Genomic DNA, 17,383 nt, shown 5'->3' on the forward strand with positions numbered 1-17,383 from the left:
GGGGAGCGAGGTAGATGGGAGGAGCGAGGTAGATGGGGAGAGAGAGGGAGATGGGGAGAGAGAGGGAGAGCGAGGTAGATGAGGGAGAGCGAGGTAGATGAGGGAGAGCGAGGTAGATGAGGGAGAGAGAGGGAGAGCGAGGTAGATGGGGAGAGAGGGGGAGAGCGAGGTAGATGGGGGAGAGAAAGGGAGAGCGAGGTAGATGGGGGAGAGAGAGGGTGAGCAAGGTAGATGGAGCGAGAGATGTAGATGTGGGCTAATGTTGCTGACAACCAGCTCTATCCGCCTGCTCTATTGCTCGCATGTTGATTTAGTCCACCCACACCAGACGCGATCAGGACCGCAAGTTGAAATATCAAAACGAACTCTGAACCAACTATATTAATTTGGGGACAGGTCGAAAAGAATGAAACATTTATGGTAATTTAGCTAGCTAGCTAGCTTGCTGTTGCTAGCTAATTTGTCCTGGGATATAAACATTGGGTTGTTATTTTACCTGAAATGCACAAGGTCCTCTACTCTGACAATTAATCCACAGATAAAACGATAAACCGAGTTTGTTTCTAGTAATCTCTCTTCCTTCAGGCTTCTTCTTCTTCTTTGGACTTATTTATTTATATATGTATTTATTTAACTTGTTGGCAACCAACTTTAAGGTGCATTATCACCACCGACTGGAATGTGGACCTCAGTTCAGCTTTCAATCACCCACGTGGGTATATGGACCTAAAGACCAATGAGGAGATGGATCAGGCGGGACTTGCAGCGCGTCAAGCTTCACAAATAGAACTAAGTTCTATTTTAGCGCACGGCTACGCAGACGATCGTTGGCGCGAGCAGCGCACGCGCAATGATTGAATAACATGTATGTGTACATTTCTTTTGCAACGCACGCAACGTGAGTGGTGTGGTCTGCATGTTAGACAGATCTTCAGCCTCTCAGCCCCCAGACAGACTCCTCGTCATCCCTTTCTCCCTCCAGCTGATGAATACACCCGACATCTCCAATTTGCTAATATTGACCGACAGCAAAAGGGCCGAGCATTAAATGGAGCTCTTTCTAACGCGTTGACTTGTTTGTCCTCTTTTACTACATTAAGTAGGGAAGAAATAATGACACTTTTTACGGAAACAAACACAGGACCAAGTTTTATTTGATTTATTTATTTGTTCCTTTCCTTTGATGCTGTTGGTTTACTGATTTTGCGATGGCAGCATGCTCTGTTGCCGGGGTTGCCCAATTTGACGGTTCGGTGTCTTAACCGACTGAAGTGGGCAAATGCTCACCTTCGATGGCCACTGGCAAGCTGGAGAAGTGTGCTCTTCACGGATGAATCCCGGTTTCAATTGTACCGGACAGATGGCAGACAGAGTAAATGGCGTTGTGTGGATGAGTGGTTTGCTGATGTCAACGTTGTGAACAGAGTGCCCCATGTTGGGGTAATGGTATGGGCAGGCATAAGCTACACAATGGCATTTTATCGATGGCCATTTGAATTCACAGAGATGCGTGACGAGATCCTGAGGCCCATTTTCATGCCATTCATCGGATGCCATAACCTCATGTTTCAGCATGACAAGGATCTGTCGCAAGGATCTGTCGCAAGGATCTGTGCACGAATCCTGGAATCTGAAAATGTCCCTGTTTCTTCCATGGCCTGCGTACTCACCAGGCATGTCACCCGTTGAGCATGTTTTGGATGCTCTAGATCGACGTGTACGACAGCGTGTTCCAGTTCCCACCAATATCCAGTTACTTCGCACAGCCATTGAAGAGTGGCACAATATTCCACAGACCACAGTCAACAGCCTGATCTATGTGAAGGAGATGGGTCACACTGCATAAGGCAAATGGTTGCCAAACCAGATATTGACTGGTATTCTGATCCATACCCCAACTTTTTCTTAAGATACTGTATCTGTGACAAACAGATGCATATCTGTATTCCCAGTCATGTGAAATCCATAGGTTAGGGCCTAATGAATTCATTTAAATTTCAATTACTGTTTTGAACTGTAACTCAGTAAAATCATTGAAGTTGTTGCGTTTTATATTTTTGTTCAGCGTAGTTATTGTGTGTGGCTCACGACTAATGTAGACGGGCTCATAAATAAGCTATTCAACCATATAAGAATATCTGCATGTTATTAGTATCCCACAGTGTTGCAAAATTCCATGAACTTATCCAGAAATAACTGAAGAACCGGGATTTCTGGAAAACCTGGGAATTATGAGAAAGGTACCGGAAGTTGCAACCCTAGTATGTCATACTGTGTGTGTGTTACGGTGGTGTGGCTGTGCCTGATTGAGTTTTACCTAAAGGGGAGATGATGTTACAAGGTCACCCCTACACTATGTCTCACTGATCGTTATTAAAATAACATTAAACAAACCACTATGAAACATTCGAGACCGGTCAGAGCTCGTGCAGGGTGGAGTCCATAGTGCCAACACCTACCTCCCGCTCTGTCTTTCCATCACTCACTCTTTCTTTCTCTCCTATGTCTCCTTTCCTTCTCATCCTCCTCATGTCTCTCTTTCTTTCTATTGTCTCTCTCTCCTCTCTCTCTCTCTCTCTCTCCTCTCCCTCTCTCTCTCTCTCCCTCTCTCTCTCTCTCTCTCTTTTCCTCTCTTCCTCTCCTCTCCTCTAGTTTGCCTCCTGTGCATGTAGAACCAGCTACTTCCATCTCGGCGGCCCTGTGTTACACCAACATTACTATCTGCGCTGCCTCAAATACAAATTGGATGAACAGCCCCTGACACTTTTTCAATATTATTACATTAAACCAAGTGGATTTTGATTGATAACCTAATATTGGGCTAATGCAAAACATAAATCATGGCAAGTATATTAATTATTTAATATTGCAGGCCTAATTCAGAAATCGATGCGGCCGCGTTGAAGGCAGAGGGAGGGACAGAGGGATGGAGGGAGACGGGGATGGATGGATGGAGTGGTGAGGGAAGGAAAAGGAAAAAGCCCAGGAGTCCCTACAGACCTGATGAGAGAGAGAGAGAATATGATGTTTAGAAAAAGAGATGGAGAGTGTTAAAGGGCCCTGTGTGAGTCCTCCTCTCTCTGTGTACTGTTTGTTCTGTATTCATTTGCCAATAACATGATCCTCCTGTCTTGTGTTTCCCTCTGGCCTAGAGGCCTCTAATGGAATGAGCTGTCCCTTCGGTCCTGGGATGGGGGGGGGGGTTATTGATGAAGTCATGACAGCACTAGCCATTGAGAGGGAGAGGGGGGGAGGGAGAGAAAGACTATGCCTCGAGATACAGTAGATAGACAGAGAGAGGGACAGATATGGAGGGGGAAAGAGCGATGAGAGAGTAGGAAGACAATGAGAGTGTGGGAGCATAATTTAACTGCGGCCCCAGCTCTTGCTCCATGTAAAATTGTTTCCCGTTAATTGCGCTTCATTAGGGGATTACAGCACACTGTCACCTTGGTAACAAATGTCTGCCTTTTTCTTTCCTCCCAGGCAGCTCATGTATAATAAATGCGGGCAGTGTGTTACGGTCAATGTAATGTAATAAAAACTAGATGATGGTTTTCTTACGTGTTGACATACAGCCTCTGCCTGTGACTGGTGCAGGAATGAACAACTCGACTGAATGGTCTTTTTGTTGTGGAGGAGATGAGAAATCGCAGATTAGCTTTGTGCCACTTGGGGGGGTGGTATCGGGGTACCATCGTGATAATTAGGAGAAAGGTGGTTAGGGACATAGGTATGGGGGAGGGGGGGGGGAAACAGGGTGGCAGAGAGAGAGGAGAGATTTGATTGAGTTTCCCTGCCAAGACGGCTAGTGGTAATTTTAGAAATGGTGTAGATTTACACTGTGATGCTGCTGGCTACATTAGGAGCTGAAGTCTGTCGATAAGCCTCTCTGTCTCTCTCTCTCCTCTCTCTCTCTCCCCCTCCGTCCCTGTCTTTCACTCTCTTTCTCTCTCTCTCTCTCTCACACGTGCACACACTCGCATGAGCACGCACGCACACAAACCGAAAGGCCTGCCATGGCCAGCGTATGGGTTGTCAGCAGAGAGGGGGGCAGTGCGGGGGAGGAGAGGGAGGGGGGAACTGTTTGCTTTCTCTTGATCTTTTGATTTCCTCTGCTACAATTTTGAAATGTGCCAAAAATGCATCTATTATTTACTGCCAATTTGCTCTTTTAAATCGACTGTCCCCCCCCCCCCCTCCTCCTCTCTCCATTCGGTGGATGCTGCTTCACTGATAATAATAATAATGCATACATTTTTATTAATTATTCCTCGGGAATAAGCACACCGTTTTCCCTTCTGTAGTGATAGGGTTATTATCATGGCAAAGTTCAGGAAACGTCAGGGCAACACTCACTCTGTCTGTCTGTCTGTCTGTCTGTCTGTCTGTCTGTCTGTCTGTCTGTCTGTCTGTCTGTCTCTGTGTGTGTTGGTCGATGACTTTCTGGGAGACACATGCATACTGACTCACTCACTCACAGGACCAATTTTGGTCATGGTTGCATCCCAATGGCAGCCTTATCCCTTTATAGTGCGCTACTTTTGACGTGCATTTTAAAGGGAGTATGGTGCCATTTGGGACACTGACTGTAATATTGATAGAGAACTGAGAGCGGCATAGGGGGATTTAGATCAAAGATTGTCTATTATATTGACAAGATATTTGAGTGACCACACAACAATGGAAATACAGGCCTCCCGGGTGCCGCAGTGGTTAAGGGCGCTGTACTGCAGCGCCAGCTGTGCCATCAGAGACTCTGGGTTCGCGCCCAGGCTCTGTCGTAACCGGCTGCGACCGGGAGGTCCGTGGGGCGACGCACAATTGGCCTAGCGTCGTCCGGGTTGAGAGGGCTTGGTCGGTAGGGATGTCCTTGTCTCATCGCGCACCAGCGACTCCTGTGGCTGGAAATGGAAATACATATCCTCATAGATCGAAGTCAGGCAGGAGGAGGCATAGAGGTAGATAGACAGGCCATAGAGGTAGATAGAGCACTCATCTTTGTATCTGCGCCATTATAGTGTCTTTGAAAGCATTTTTTATTTTATTTTACCTTTATTTTTACTAGGCAAGTCAGTTAAGAACAAATTCTTATTTACGGCCTAGGAACAGTGGGTTAACTGCCTGTTCAGGGGCAGAACGACAGATTTGTACCTTGTCAGCTCAGGGATTTGAACTTGCAACCTTTCAGTTACTAGTCCAACGCTCTAACCACTAGGCTACCCTGCTGCCCCACAGCATGCGACTGAGTAGTAAATGTAGTAGTAAATGTTCTTCTTCATTGGCTGATTGCTCCCATCTCATAGGAATCCCCACCCAGTTGACTACTTTTAAAATGGTGGAAGCCCTGAATTCCAATGTCCATGCTATACGGGTTATATCCATGATGAGTCCTCTATCTATCTCTATGACAACGGGCACAACTCCAATATAAAAGTTGTTATTGGGTATGTTGCCGAAATACCACTTATATCAGTGCATTCCTAACAACCTAACCATTACGGAACTTCTATTCGATCAAATAAGCCTCACATAGAAAAATAGAGCTTATTTGTTTCGATGACCAAATTCGGCACTGTCGTTGACCTCCATACAAAAATCCTGTGCTTCGTGGACAGAGTAAAACCTCTCGCTTCGTCTCTTCCTCTCTGACTGGATGTAGGGTGTTTGCTAACTTGTGCTTGCCCTTGTTCACTTGCAGTTGTTTTTTCTTACTCACACGGATTTTGCTGATAGCCACTTTATTGAGAAAAGTTGACTTGTTATGACTATGATATGTGGTTGTCTTACACAGCTACCTTAAGTCGAATGCACTGACTGTAAGTCGCTCTGGATAAGAGCCTTTGCTCAATGGCCAGAATGTAGCCTGTAAATGTTCAAACAGATGAGATCAGGGGAAAGTGACAATTTCATGGAAAGTTACCTGTAACCAGCTGAGTATCATGTCTTGTACAGCAATTACTATACCTTCAGAATACACGCGCACACACACACACAGAGTATTATCTTTATCCTAATGGTATCACATTTTGGTTGCCCAGAGCGATTGTTTGTTCCCTGTGTGTGTGTGTGTGTTCCCTCTATAACACTGTATTGAAATGATAGCACAGTCTCTGACAGAGAAAGACAGGCCTCCTTTGAAATGCTTCTCCCTTTAAAACACCAACTGAACAACACCCCTTGATAAACAGCAATTATGAACATTACACCGGTGATGGAAAGAGGGGGTTGGGGGGGGTAGGAGTGGGGTGTGTGCGCGTGTGTGTCTCTCTCGCTCTGTGTGTATGTCTGTGCACGTGCGTGCGCATGCCTGTTGTAGCTTTTGTGTGATCCTTTTTTATATTTAAAGAGTCGTAGCCCACACTTTATTTAACGAGGAGGAAATGTGTTCTTGTGTTGCAGGGACAGCACCTGCATCAAAGCAGCATTAGAACATCTGGTAAGTTCTAATTCCTGCTCCCTCACTATCCCCCTCGCTGTTCACAGCCATCTTTGATATCTGCATCCCAAATGAACATGCATCGGAATGGGCTTTGAATACCTCGAGCTGACAGATAGAGAGGGAAGGAGGGATGTAGTAGTCAGGTAGGGGGGTCACTCCCCCAGGACCTCTGGTTGTCCCCCCTCCCACCCTTCTCTGGGTTTTTTTACGTCTCCCTTGGTCTTTTTGTTATGTTTTAAATTACTCTTTGATGTGGGGTTGAAATGTGTGCGGGAGGGGAGAGAGACTGACATTTTTTCGCCCTCTTGACGTTGGTGATGACTTGATGAGGCACATTTAACTCGGTCTCCCCTCTCTCACACACACACACACACACACACACACACACACACACACACACACACACACACACACACACACACACACACTCACACTCACTCCAATGTACCTTTCTACACATTTCATCAGTTATCTCATTGAATGTCTCTGCATTTGACATATTTTGGCAGTACTTCCTTGGTACCTATCCTTTTCTCTCTTCCCCTCGCTCTCTCTACTTTCTCTCTTTTCTCTCTCTTTTCTCTCTGTTTTCTCTCTCTCTCTCTCTCCCTCTCATATGAAGTATATACACGGGGTCGCTCCGGTGCGTCAGTCGGGCCCCCTGAAAAAGACCCCTGGGACGGTTCTGAAAATTTTATGACCAACATCTCTGGGATTCTTCTGTTCTCTCTCTATTACCGGGGTCAGAGTGCCATGCAACAAAGTGAAAAGGTTTTCTTCTCTTTTTTGGGTGGTAACGAACATCAGATTCCAGGTGCCTTTTTTTTCTCCATTTTCCTGATAATGGTGGGATGAATAATAGAAATAGGTCAAAGGGGGTGATGGCACTCTGGATGTAAAGCCAGTCAGAGTCAACTCCCTTAGCCTAGAGTAGCCGTGCTCCCTGCATACTAAACCATTTAAGGCACCATCCTACGCAAATTACCCACAATATGAAACGTAAATGTTTTTTTTCTCAACGACCCCCAGCACCACGAAAGCAGATGACCCCAAAGCTAGATTCTAGGATTTACAGATGATCTAGGGAAGCAAACAAACTTTAGCGGCGTTGCTAATCATATTCAAGTGCCCCCAAATTGACATATTCCCTAATACTTTGTGTTTTTAAATGTTTTTTAAAAATGTTTTTGTGATAGTACAGTGACGAGGATACAGGAAAGATAGAATAATTAGTCAGAAGGGATTCGAACTGGTTAGCCTAGGCTCGGAGTACACAGGCCACATCCCTAATTCTGTTGGTTGGTTCATGGTGCATTTCTGGGTGTGTACAGTTTGTGTATGGTCTGTGTACTTATTGTGGTGTTGTGTCAGACACCCAGCCCTTATGTCTGTCCTTATGGTGCTCCCAACCAGTTGAGGACACTAGCTCACTTGAGAGAGAAGAAAGGAGGGAGAGATACATTGAGAGAGGGAGTGGGATGGAAGGAGGGAGAGGGAGGGTGAGACGGAGGGAGAGAGAGACGGTGAGGGAGAGAGAGATGAAGAAAAGAGGAAGCGAGAGAGATGGATAGACGGTGAGGGAGAGATGGAGAAAGATAACAGTTGGCAACACCATGTGGAGAGGGTGGTGGACTAAAAACTCTAAGAAGATTTTATTGACTTCATTGGTAATATCCTCTGTTTTCCTTCACCTGCCTCTACACCCTACCTTCTGCAGTGAGAAGTTATGAGTCCCGCTCCTCTGACTGAATGGGAAAATCAGCAGAGAGGAGGACGAGCAGGGGTGGGGGGGCAGGCAGGGAGGTGGTCATTGATTTACTACTCTATAAAAGGACTGTGTGAATTATTCAAAAGAAGATTACATGCATAAACAGCAGGAATCAATATGGTCGTTCCCCAAATGGCACCCTGTTCACTTTATAGTGCACTGCTTTTGACCAGGGATTCCCTATGAGCCCTAGTCAAAAGCAGTGTTAAGTAGGGCACTATATAGGGAATAGGGTCAATTTGGGATGCAGCCTCTGTGTAGGCAGTTTTGCATTTAGGTAAACAGGAGGTAGCTAGCTATATATTCCTAATGTAAAGACCAGGCTGTCTCTGGTTGGCTTGGCTGGACAGAACTCCGCTATATGGCTGATGGATTGGGCTGCATAGACCTCACAGGCCTCATCTCTGTGTTTTCAAGAGGCAACGCTATGTCATACATGCATGCGCACACACACACACACACACGATTAGCACCAACTGTATCTTATCTTTTTTTTCTAGACCACCAGAGTGGTTTGCCCGTATGACGGCATTACTTTGAAGAGCTCTAACGGCTTATTGACCACAATGGGACCACAGTAGGATCACAATAAGAGCACAGTGGGACTTCAGGCCTCTGGTAATCAGACCTGTAGAGTCCAGCCCCAGATGCTGGAGGATAATCTGTCTTTAGAGGTGTGGGGGTGGTGGGGGGCTCTCAGCAGTCGGTCAGTCAGACTCCCTCTTGACCCTGACCCAGAGGTCAGAGGCCATGGTGAGCTGGACCTAACCCCCAAGAGGGCAGGGACGGAGACAGCCACGGCCTGGCTGTGTGTGTTTGGGTGTCTGTGCGTGCGTGCGTGTGCACAGCCGCACACACGTGTTTTTGGAGTTACCCATAAAAAAGGTTTTCTCCACAGTATCGAATGTGGTGTGTGTGTGAACAAACTCCAGCAATGCTACAGTGTTTGTGTTTTAGTTGACCTTTTAATGCCAGAGCCTGATTTTTAAGACACTAATCATCACACGCCCGTGTGTTCTGCTTGTATGTGCAACTGTATTTCAGTTCCATTTCCTGCTGGATATTTGAAATATATGTGAATATTGAATGTGTGTGTGGCTTATTTATGGTGGGTGTTTATGTACATGGGTAGATTGTGTTCTAGTCGTCAGGAAAGCCGGGGTGTGTGGAAGTATCTGATTACGATTCGGGATAGAGGACAGTAAATAAAATCCTGTCCCCCTGGTGAGGGGGTGGGGGTTTGGTGTTATAGCACCCTTTGGCACACCCCTCTAAATGTACCCCCATAAACAACAATTTATCATCCCCTCAAGATGTATCACTGTTAAGAGAAGAGCAGATGGTCATGTCCAAAATGATTGGCACCCTCCATAAAGATGACCAAAAAGACTGTATAAAATAAATCACACAAATACTTAGCTATATTGTACGCAAAAACAAAATGGGAACATTATATTATTTTATACTAATACAATTGCTGAGAGAAAGAGATTTTGTTTAACAAGTGATAAAACAAATTCTCTGAAGGATATGGGTCAAATGATGGCAGATGCCCATAGACTTCCAGTCACTGCAAGCAGAGATAAAAAATGCTATCCACGAGTTCATCTGACTCTGGGGAAGTAGATAAAGGGCCTCTTTGCCCTTTAAACTCTTGTTTCCTCAGCTCTTTGTTGTCTTCTGGGCTCTGTGTGGAGGTTCAACTCTGATCAGGCCCTACGAGAGGCTATAGATGATGCACCCAAGTACACCAAACCAACCACCAGGATCACAGTCTTCTTCCAAACACTGCCAGAAACACATCCAGATCTAGCTGGGGCAAGAGGACCACTATAGGAAGCCATATCTTGAATGCGTGTGGTCCTTGTTCCCTTTCTTTAGAGCAGGGATGGGCAACTCCAGTCCTCTGGGGCCTGGTTCGTGTCACTCTTTTTCCCCAGGCCCAGCTAACACACCTGACTCCAATAATGAACTAATCATGATCTTCAGTTTAGAATGCAAGTAGTTTAATCAGCTGGGCTTGCTAGGGATGGGGAAAAAGTGTGAGACCACTCCGGTCCCCGAGGACTGGAGTTGCCCATCCCGGCTTTAGAGTGAATCAGAAGAGACTCTCCGTGATGAAAGAAGAGATGAATGTACGTCCGTTTTATCCCCAACAGTCATCAGTTTTTTTTTATGTGCCAAGTGACAGCAAGTTGTATGCGGAGTGGTAATAAGTGGCGACACGCATGCATGCATTCACGTTTTCCCTCTGTTATAGGGACTTTTCCCCTCATTTACAAGAACTTTCACCCTCTGGTCTAAGGACTTTCACCCTCTGGTCTAAGGACTTTCACCCGCTGGTCTAAGGACTTTCACCCACTGGTCTAAGGACTTTCACCCGCTGGTGTAAGGACTTTCGCCCTCTGGTCTAAGGACTTTCACCCTCTGGTCTAATGAAATCCCAATGGCCCAGGGCAATGAAGGGGACATATTTTCTATCTTCTGTTATTTTTTGGCCTATAACCCCTCACTAGTATTGCATCTAAGTTCAGAATTAAAGCTGCAATATTTAACTTTATGGACAACCCGAGTTATAGATATGTCATTCTCATGGAAAGTCTCAAAAGAGGTAGATCTGTTCTATGTGTGCTATGTTTATACTTCCCGTTCTTAAGTTTTATTTTTGCATCTTTTACTTGTGGTTTTGTACACCAGCTTCAAACAGATGAAAATACAATATTTTTGGTTATTGAAAAGATATTTCACAGCGGTTTAGATGGTATAATGATACTCTACACTATACTTGCTTGTCTTGTCACATAAAGTAACATGTTGTTTGTCTGTTTCCGTCAAAGTACCCACTGTTTTTGTTTATCAATACACACCACTCCGCCCAAATCAGAATTAATTTCCAGTTTTGAATATTATTAAGTTAAGACAAAATATATTACTGTGCACCTTGATTCCTTTGCGATGAAGAGATGCTCAGTGTTTGACAGAGCCGTGCTTTGTTACGCCACCAGTCGCAGCCGGTGCAATAATTAGGTTCGCAATTAGTGCTGTGGTATGGGGTTTGTCTTATTTGTTTGGTTTAGTTTGTGGTGGTGTTATTTTGTCTGAATGAATGTGATCAGTAGGAATGAGGAGAGAAGAGTGCCAACGTTAATTGCTCCCAGTGCTCTGCCTTAGTTTCTGTTTTTACACACGTGGGTGTGGGTGTACGCGTGTTCGCAAGCGCACACGCCACCATCCAAATCCCCCACACACACACACAGAGGCTTGAGTCCCAGGTGACAGGCCCACACAGCGTGGCTCTGTGTACTAGTCCTGGGAGAGAGCTGACTGGTGCTAATCAGCCCAGATGCACAGCTGCTTAAAGAGGAGAAGTGGATAAAAGAGTCAGATCAATCAATACATAAAACATCAGATTCATCAGGATTACTGCCTCAATCAGCACTTAGTTAGCTCAGTTTATTCACAGGCTGGGTAGAGGGTATTAAGGATTTGGGGTAGGATTGGGTAAATGTTTCTGTATGTGTGTTTATATGTTTGGGTGGGGTGTAGGATCAAATAATGAATGGTTTTAGGTAGAGTCCATAGTTAGTGTACAGTAGAACCGTGTTGTGCTGTGGACTTCATTCCAGGCTTGAGGAATCCCTCTTCTTGGGATGTTGTGTCATGGTCCCCTGGAGGTTTTTTCTAGTTCCTGTTTTTTTCCATGGACGCCTTGGGAAGCTGTGTCATGGTCCTCTGGAGGTTTTTGTCATCTGATGGGCCCCAGCACACTCACACCCTAGTTTCATTACACATCACCCCTTGTTACCGTTGCCAAGCCCATCAAGGCGCTGATTGGTAAACCACTGATCCATTCACAGCTCTTTGTCAGTTGGCAATGTTAGGGACACCCACACACAAACAGTGCTTTTAACATAGTGTCTTCGGAAAGTATTCAGACCCCTTGACTTTTTCCACATTTTTGTTAGTTTACAGCCTTATTCAAAAATACATTCAATTGTTTGTTTATTCTCATCAATCCATACACAATACCATATAATGACAAAGCAAAAACAGGTTTTTAGAAATGTTTAAATATCACATTTACGTAGGTTTTTATTTTTTTTATTTCACCTTTATTTAAGGCCAGTTGTCATTTACAACTGCGACCTGGACAAGGTAAAGCAAAGCAGTGTGACAATAAACAACAACACAGAGTTACACGTGGGATAAACAAAAGTACAGTCAATAACACAATCTAGAAATCTATATACAATGTGTGCAATAAATAGGCCATAGTAGCGAAGTAATTACAATTTAGCAAATTAACACTGGAGTGATAGATGTGCAGATGATGATGTGCAAGTAGAAGTACTGGTGTGCAAAAGAGCAACAAAAAAAAGTTAATAAAAATCATATGGGGATGATGTAGGTAGTCGGATGGGCTATTTACAGGAGCTTTACCTAGCAAAGACTTATAGATGACCTGGAGCCAGTGTGTCTGGCGGCGAATATGTAGCGATGGACAGCTGATGAGAGCATACAGGTCGCAGTGGTGGCTGGTATATGGGGCTTTGGTGACAAAACGGATGGCACTGTGATAGACTGCATCCAGTTTGCTGAGTAGAGTGTTGGAGGCTATTTTGTAAATGACGTTTGGGATCGGTAGGATAGTCAGTTTTACGAGGGTATGTTTGGCAGTGTGAGTGAAGGAGGCTTTGTTGCAAAATAGGAAACCAATTCTAGATTTCATTTTAGATTGGAGATGCTTAATATGAGTCTGGAAGGAGAGTTTACAGTCTATCCAGACACCTAGGTATTTGTAGTTATCCACATAGTCAGAACCGTCCAGAGTGGTGATGCTAGTCGGGTGGGCAGGTGCGAGCAGCGATCGGTTGAAGAGCATGCATTTAGTTTTACTAGTGTTTAAGAGCAGTTGGAGGCCACAAATGAGTTTTGTATGGCATTGAAGCTCGTTTTGGAGGTGTCCAAAGAAGGGCCAGATGTACACAGAATTGTGTCGTCAGCGTAGAGGTGGATCAAGGAATCACCCACTGCAAGAGCGACATCATTGAAATATACGGTGAAAAGAGTTGGCCCAAGAATTGCACCCTGTGGTACCCCCATAGAGACTGCCAGAGGTCCGGACAGACACACTGAACTCTATCTGAGAAGTAGTTGGTGAACCAGGCGAGGCAGTCATTTGAGAAACCAAGGCTGTTGAGTCTCCCGATAAGAATACGGTGATTGACAGAGTCGAAAGCCTTGGCCAGTTTGATGAAGACTGCTGCACAGTACTGTCTTTTATCGATGGCGGTTATGATATCGTTTAGCAACTTGAGCGTGGCTGAGATGCACCCGTGGCCAGCTCGGAAACCGGATTTCACAGCGGAGAAGGTACGGTGGGATTCAAAATGGTCAGAGATCTGTTTGTTAACTTGGCTTTCGAAGACTTTAGAAAGGCAGGGGTAGTATGGATATAGGTCTGTAACAGTTTGGGTCTAGAGGGCGATGAACGTGGCAGCTTTCAAGTCTTTAGGAATCTAAGACGATACAAAAGAGAGGTTGAACAGACTATTGATAGAGGTTGCAACAAAGGCGGCGGATAATTTTAGAAAGAGAGGGTCCAGATTGTCTAGCCCAGCTGATTTGTACGGGTCCAGGTTTTGCAGCACTCTCAGAACATCTGCTATCTGGATTTGGGTGGGGAGGCTTGGGCAAGTAGCTGCGGGGGGTGCGGAGCTGTTGGCCGGGGTTGGGGTAGCCTGGAGGAAAGCATGGCCAGCCGTAGAGAAATGCTTATTGAAATTCTCAATTATTGTGGATTTATCGGTGGTGACAGTGTTTCCTAGCCTTAGTGCAGTGGGAAGTTGGGCGGAGGTGGTCTTATTCTCTCCATGGACTATACAGTGTCCCAAAACGTTTTGGAGTTAGAGCTACAGGATGCAAATTTCTGTTTGAGAAAGCTAGCCTTTACTTTCGTAACTGACTGTGTATTGGTTCCTGACTTCCCTGAAAAGTTGCATATCGCGGGGACTATTCGATGCTAGTGCAGTTCGTAGTTCTACATTTTTTGAAAGAGGCATGCTTATTTAAGATGGTGAGGAAAGTACTTTTAATGAACAACCAGGCATCCTCTGCTGACGGGATGAGGTCAATATCCTACCAGGATACCCGGGACAGGCCGATTAGAAAGGCCTGCTCGCAGTGATGAGGTGTGGTCGTTTGATCGCGGACCCATAACTGATGCAGGCAATGAGGCAGTGATCGCTGAGACCGTGAATTAATACAGCAGAGGCGTATTTGGAGGGCATGTTGGTCAGGATAATATCCATGAGGGTGCCCATGTTTATGGATTTAGGGTTGTACCTAGTGGGTTCCTTGATAATTTGTGTGAGATTGAGGGCATCTATCTTAGATTGTAGGATGGCCGGGGTGTTAAGCATATCCCAGTTGAGGTCACCTAACAGAACGAACTCTGAAGATAGATGGGGGCAATCAATTCACATATGGTGTCCAGGGCACAGCTGGGAGCTGAGGGGGGTCTATAAACAGGCGGCAAAAGTGAGAGACTTATTTCTGGAGAGAGAATTTTTAAATTAGAAGCTCGAACTGTTTGGGCATAGACCTGGAAAGTATGAAAGGACTTTGCAGGCTATCTCAATAGTATTTATTAAGCCCTTCTTACATCAGTTGATGTCACATAGTGCTGTACAGAAACCCAGCCTAAAACCCCAAACAGCAAGCAATGCAGGTGTAGAAGCACAGTGGCTAGGAAAACCTCCCTAGAAAGGCAAGAACCTAGGAAGAAACCTAGAGAGGAACCAGGCTATGAGGGGTGGCCAGTCCTCTTCTGGCTGTGCCGGGTGGAGATAATAACAGAACATGGCCAAGATGTTCAAATGTTCATAGATGACCAGCAGGGTCAAATAATAATAAACACAGTGGTTGTCGAGGGTGCAACAGGTCAGCACCTCAGGAGTAAATGTCAGTTGGCTTTTCATAGCCGATCATTCAGAGTATCTCTTCCACTCCTGCTGTCTCTAGAGAGTTGAAAACAGCAGGTCTGGAACAGGTAGCACGTCCGGTGAACAGGTCAGGGTTCCATAGCCGCAGGCAGAACAGTTGAAACTGGAGCAGCAGCACGGCCAGGTGGACTTGGGACAGCAAGGAGTCATCAGGCCAGGTAGTCCTGAGGCATGGTCCTAGTGCTCAGGTCCTCCGAGAGAGAGAATTAAAGAGAGAATTAGAGAGAGCATACACCGGATTAGACCGGAGAAAAATTCCAGATGTAACAGACTGACCCTAGCCCCCCGACACATAAACTACGGCAGCATAAATACTGGAGGCTGAGACAGGAGGGGGTGGGAGACACTGTGGCACCATCCAACGACAGGGCCAAACAGGCAGGATATAACCCACCCACTTTTCCAAAACACAGCCCCCACACCACTAGAGGGATATCTTCAACCACCAACTTACCATTCTGCGACAAGGCCGAGTATAGCCCACAAACATCTCCGCCACGGCACAACCCAATCTCTGCAGTAGATTGCAACTCCTCCCCCTTTGGCAGTTCTATCTTGATGGAAAATGTTGTAGTTGGGGATGGACATCTCTGAATTTTTGGTGGCCTTCCTAAGCCAAGATTCAGACATGGTAAGGACATCAGGGTTGGCGGAGTGTGCTAAAGCAGTGAGTAAAACAAACTTAGGGAGGAGGCTTCTGATGTTAACATGCATGAAGCCAAGGGTTTTACGGTTACAGAAGTCAACAAATGAGAGCACCTGGGGGGACACAGGGCCCGGGTTAGCCTCTACATCACCCAAGGAACAGAGGAGGAGCAGGATGAGGGTACGACTAAAGGCTTTCAAAACTGGTTGTCTAGTGCGTTGGGGACAGAGAATAAAAGGAGCAGATTTCTGGGCGGGTATGGTAGGGTGTGGGTACAGTGGAGGTAAACCTAGGCATTGAGTGACGATAAGAGAGGTTGCATCTCTGGAGGCACTAGTTATGCTAGGTGAGGTCACTGCATGTGATGGAGATGGGACAAAAGAGGTGTCCGAGGCATGTTTAGTGGGACTAGGGGCTCCGCAGTAAAATAAAACAATGATAACTACCCTAAACAACCGTATACAAGGCATATTGACAAAGCGAGGCATAAAGCAATCACAGGTGTTTATTGGGAGAGCTAGCTAAGACAACAACGGGTAAGACAACAACAGCTAATTAGCTAAGACGACAACAACAGGTAAAATGGCGATTAATGGGAAGAGAGGGTCAGTTAACTACACACAGGGCCTGAGTTCGAGGCTGGGGCCGACAGATAAACAAAAGCGTCTTCACCGATGTCCGGCAATGGCCGGTTGAGGGCACATCGGATGGAATTATGTCGGCAGACCAGTCGTGATGGATTGGCGGGGCTCCGTGTCGAGGGGTCCAGGCCAATTGGCGTAAGAGGTATTGTAGCTGGAATAATTTTGTTTGCTAGCCGGGAGATGCGCCTGGCTCGAGGCTAACTGGTGCTAGCTGCAGGACAAGGGTGTTAGCCACTATAGCCACTCGGGAGCAGCTAGCTAGCAATTTTCGATGATCCAATGCAATTTTCTCACAATGCAATGCTTACTGCAGAAATCCGGTGATGTAGTGATTTCTAGTCGTGTTAGTGAAGATTCTGGGAGACATCAGCTGTGTAGCCGAGTGATCATAGGGTCCACTGAGCAGGCCAGGAGATGGGCCTGGCTCGAGGCTAGCTTCGGGGCTGGGCCACTCAGTAGCAGCTAGCTAGCTGCGATGATCCGGAGTAATGGTCAAGAGCTTACGGCAGGAATCCATATTCAGACCCTTTTCTCAGTACAGTATCAATCTGTGTTCAGTATTCAGACCCTTTACTCAGTACAGTGTTGAAGCACCTTTGGCAGCGATTACACCCTCTCGTCTTCTTTGTATGACGTTGCAAGCTTGGCACACTTGTATTTGTGAAGTTTCTCCCTTTCTTCGCTGCAGATCCTCTCAAGCTCTGTCAGGTTTGATAGGGAGTGTGGCTGCACAGTTATTTTCAGGTCTCTCCAGAGATGTTCGATCCAGTTCAAGTCAGGGCACTGGCTGGGCCACTTAAGGACATTGAGACTTGTCCCGAAGCCACTCCTGTCTCAGCTGTGTGCTTCGGGTTGTTGTCCTGTTAGAAGATGAGTCTT

General features: G+C 45.9%; 1 protein-coding gene across 2 annotated transcripts in view; it reads left to right on the forward strand.

Annotated features, from left to right (window-relative positions):
• Positions 1 to 17,383, forward strand: part of rsrc1 (arginine/serine-rich coiled-coil 1) — a 193,465-nt gene that overhangs the window by 67,105 nt on the left and 108,977 nt on the right. For both annotated transcript variants that reach the window (XM_065000175.1, XM_065000176.1), the window contains exon 5: positions 6,403 to 6,439. In XM_065000175.1, the coding sequence (XP_064856247.1) occupies positions 6,403 to 6,439 (37 nt within the window). The remainder of the gene's footprint in view (positions 1 to 6,402; positions 6,440 to 17,383) is intronic.

Source organism: Oncorhynchus nerka, linkage group LG14 (assembly GCF_034236695.1).
Source record: "Oncorhynchus nerka isolate Pitt River linkage group LG14, Oner_Uvic_2.0, whole genome shotgun sequence".
Classification (NCBI taxonomy): domain Eukaryota; kingdom Metazoa; phylum Chordata; class Actinopteri; order Salmoniformes; family Salmonidae; genus Oncorhynchus; species Oncorhynchus nerka.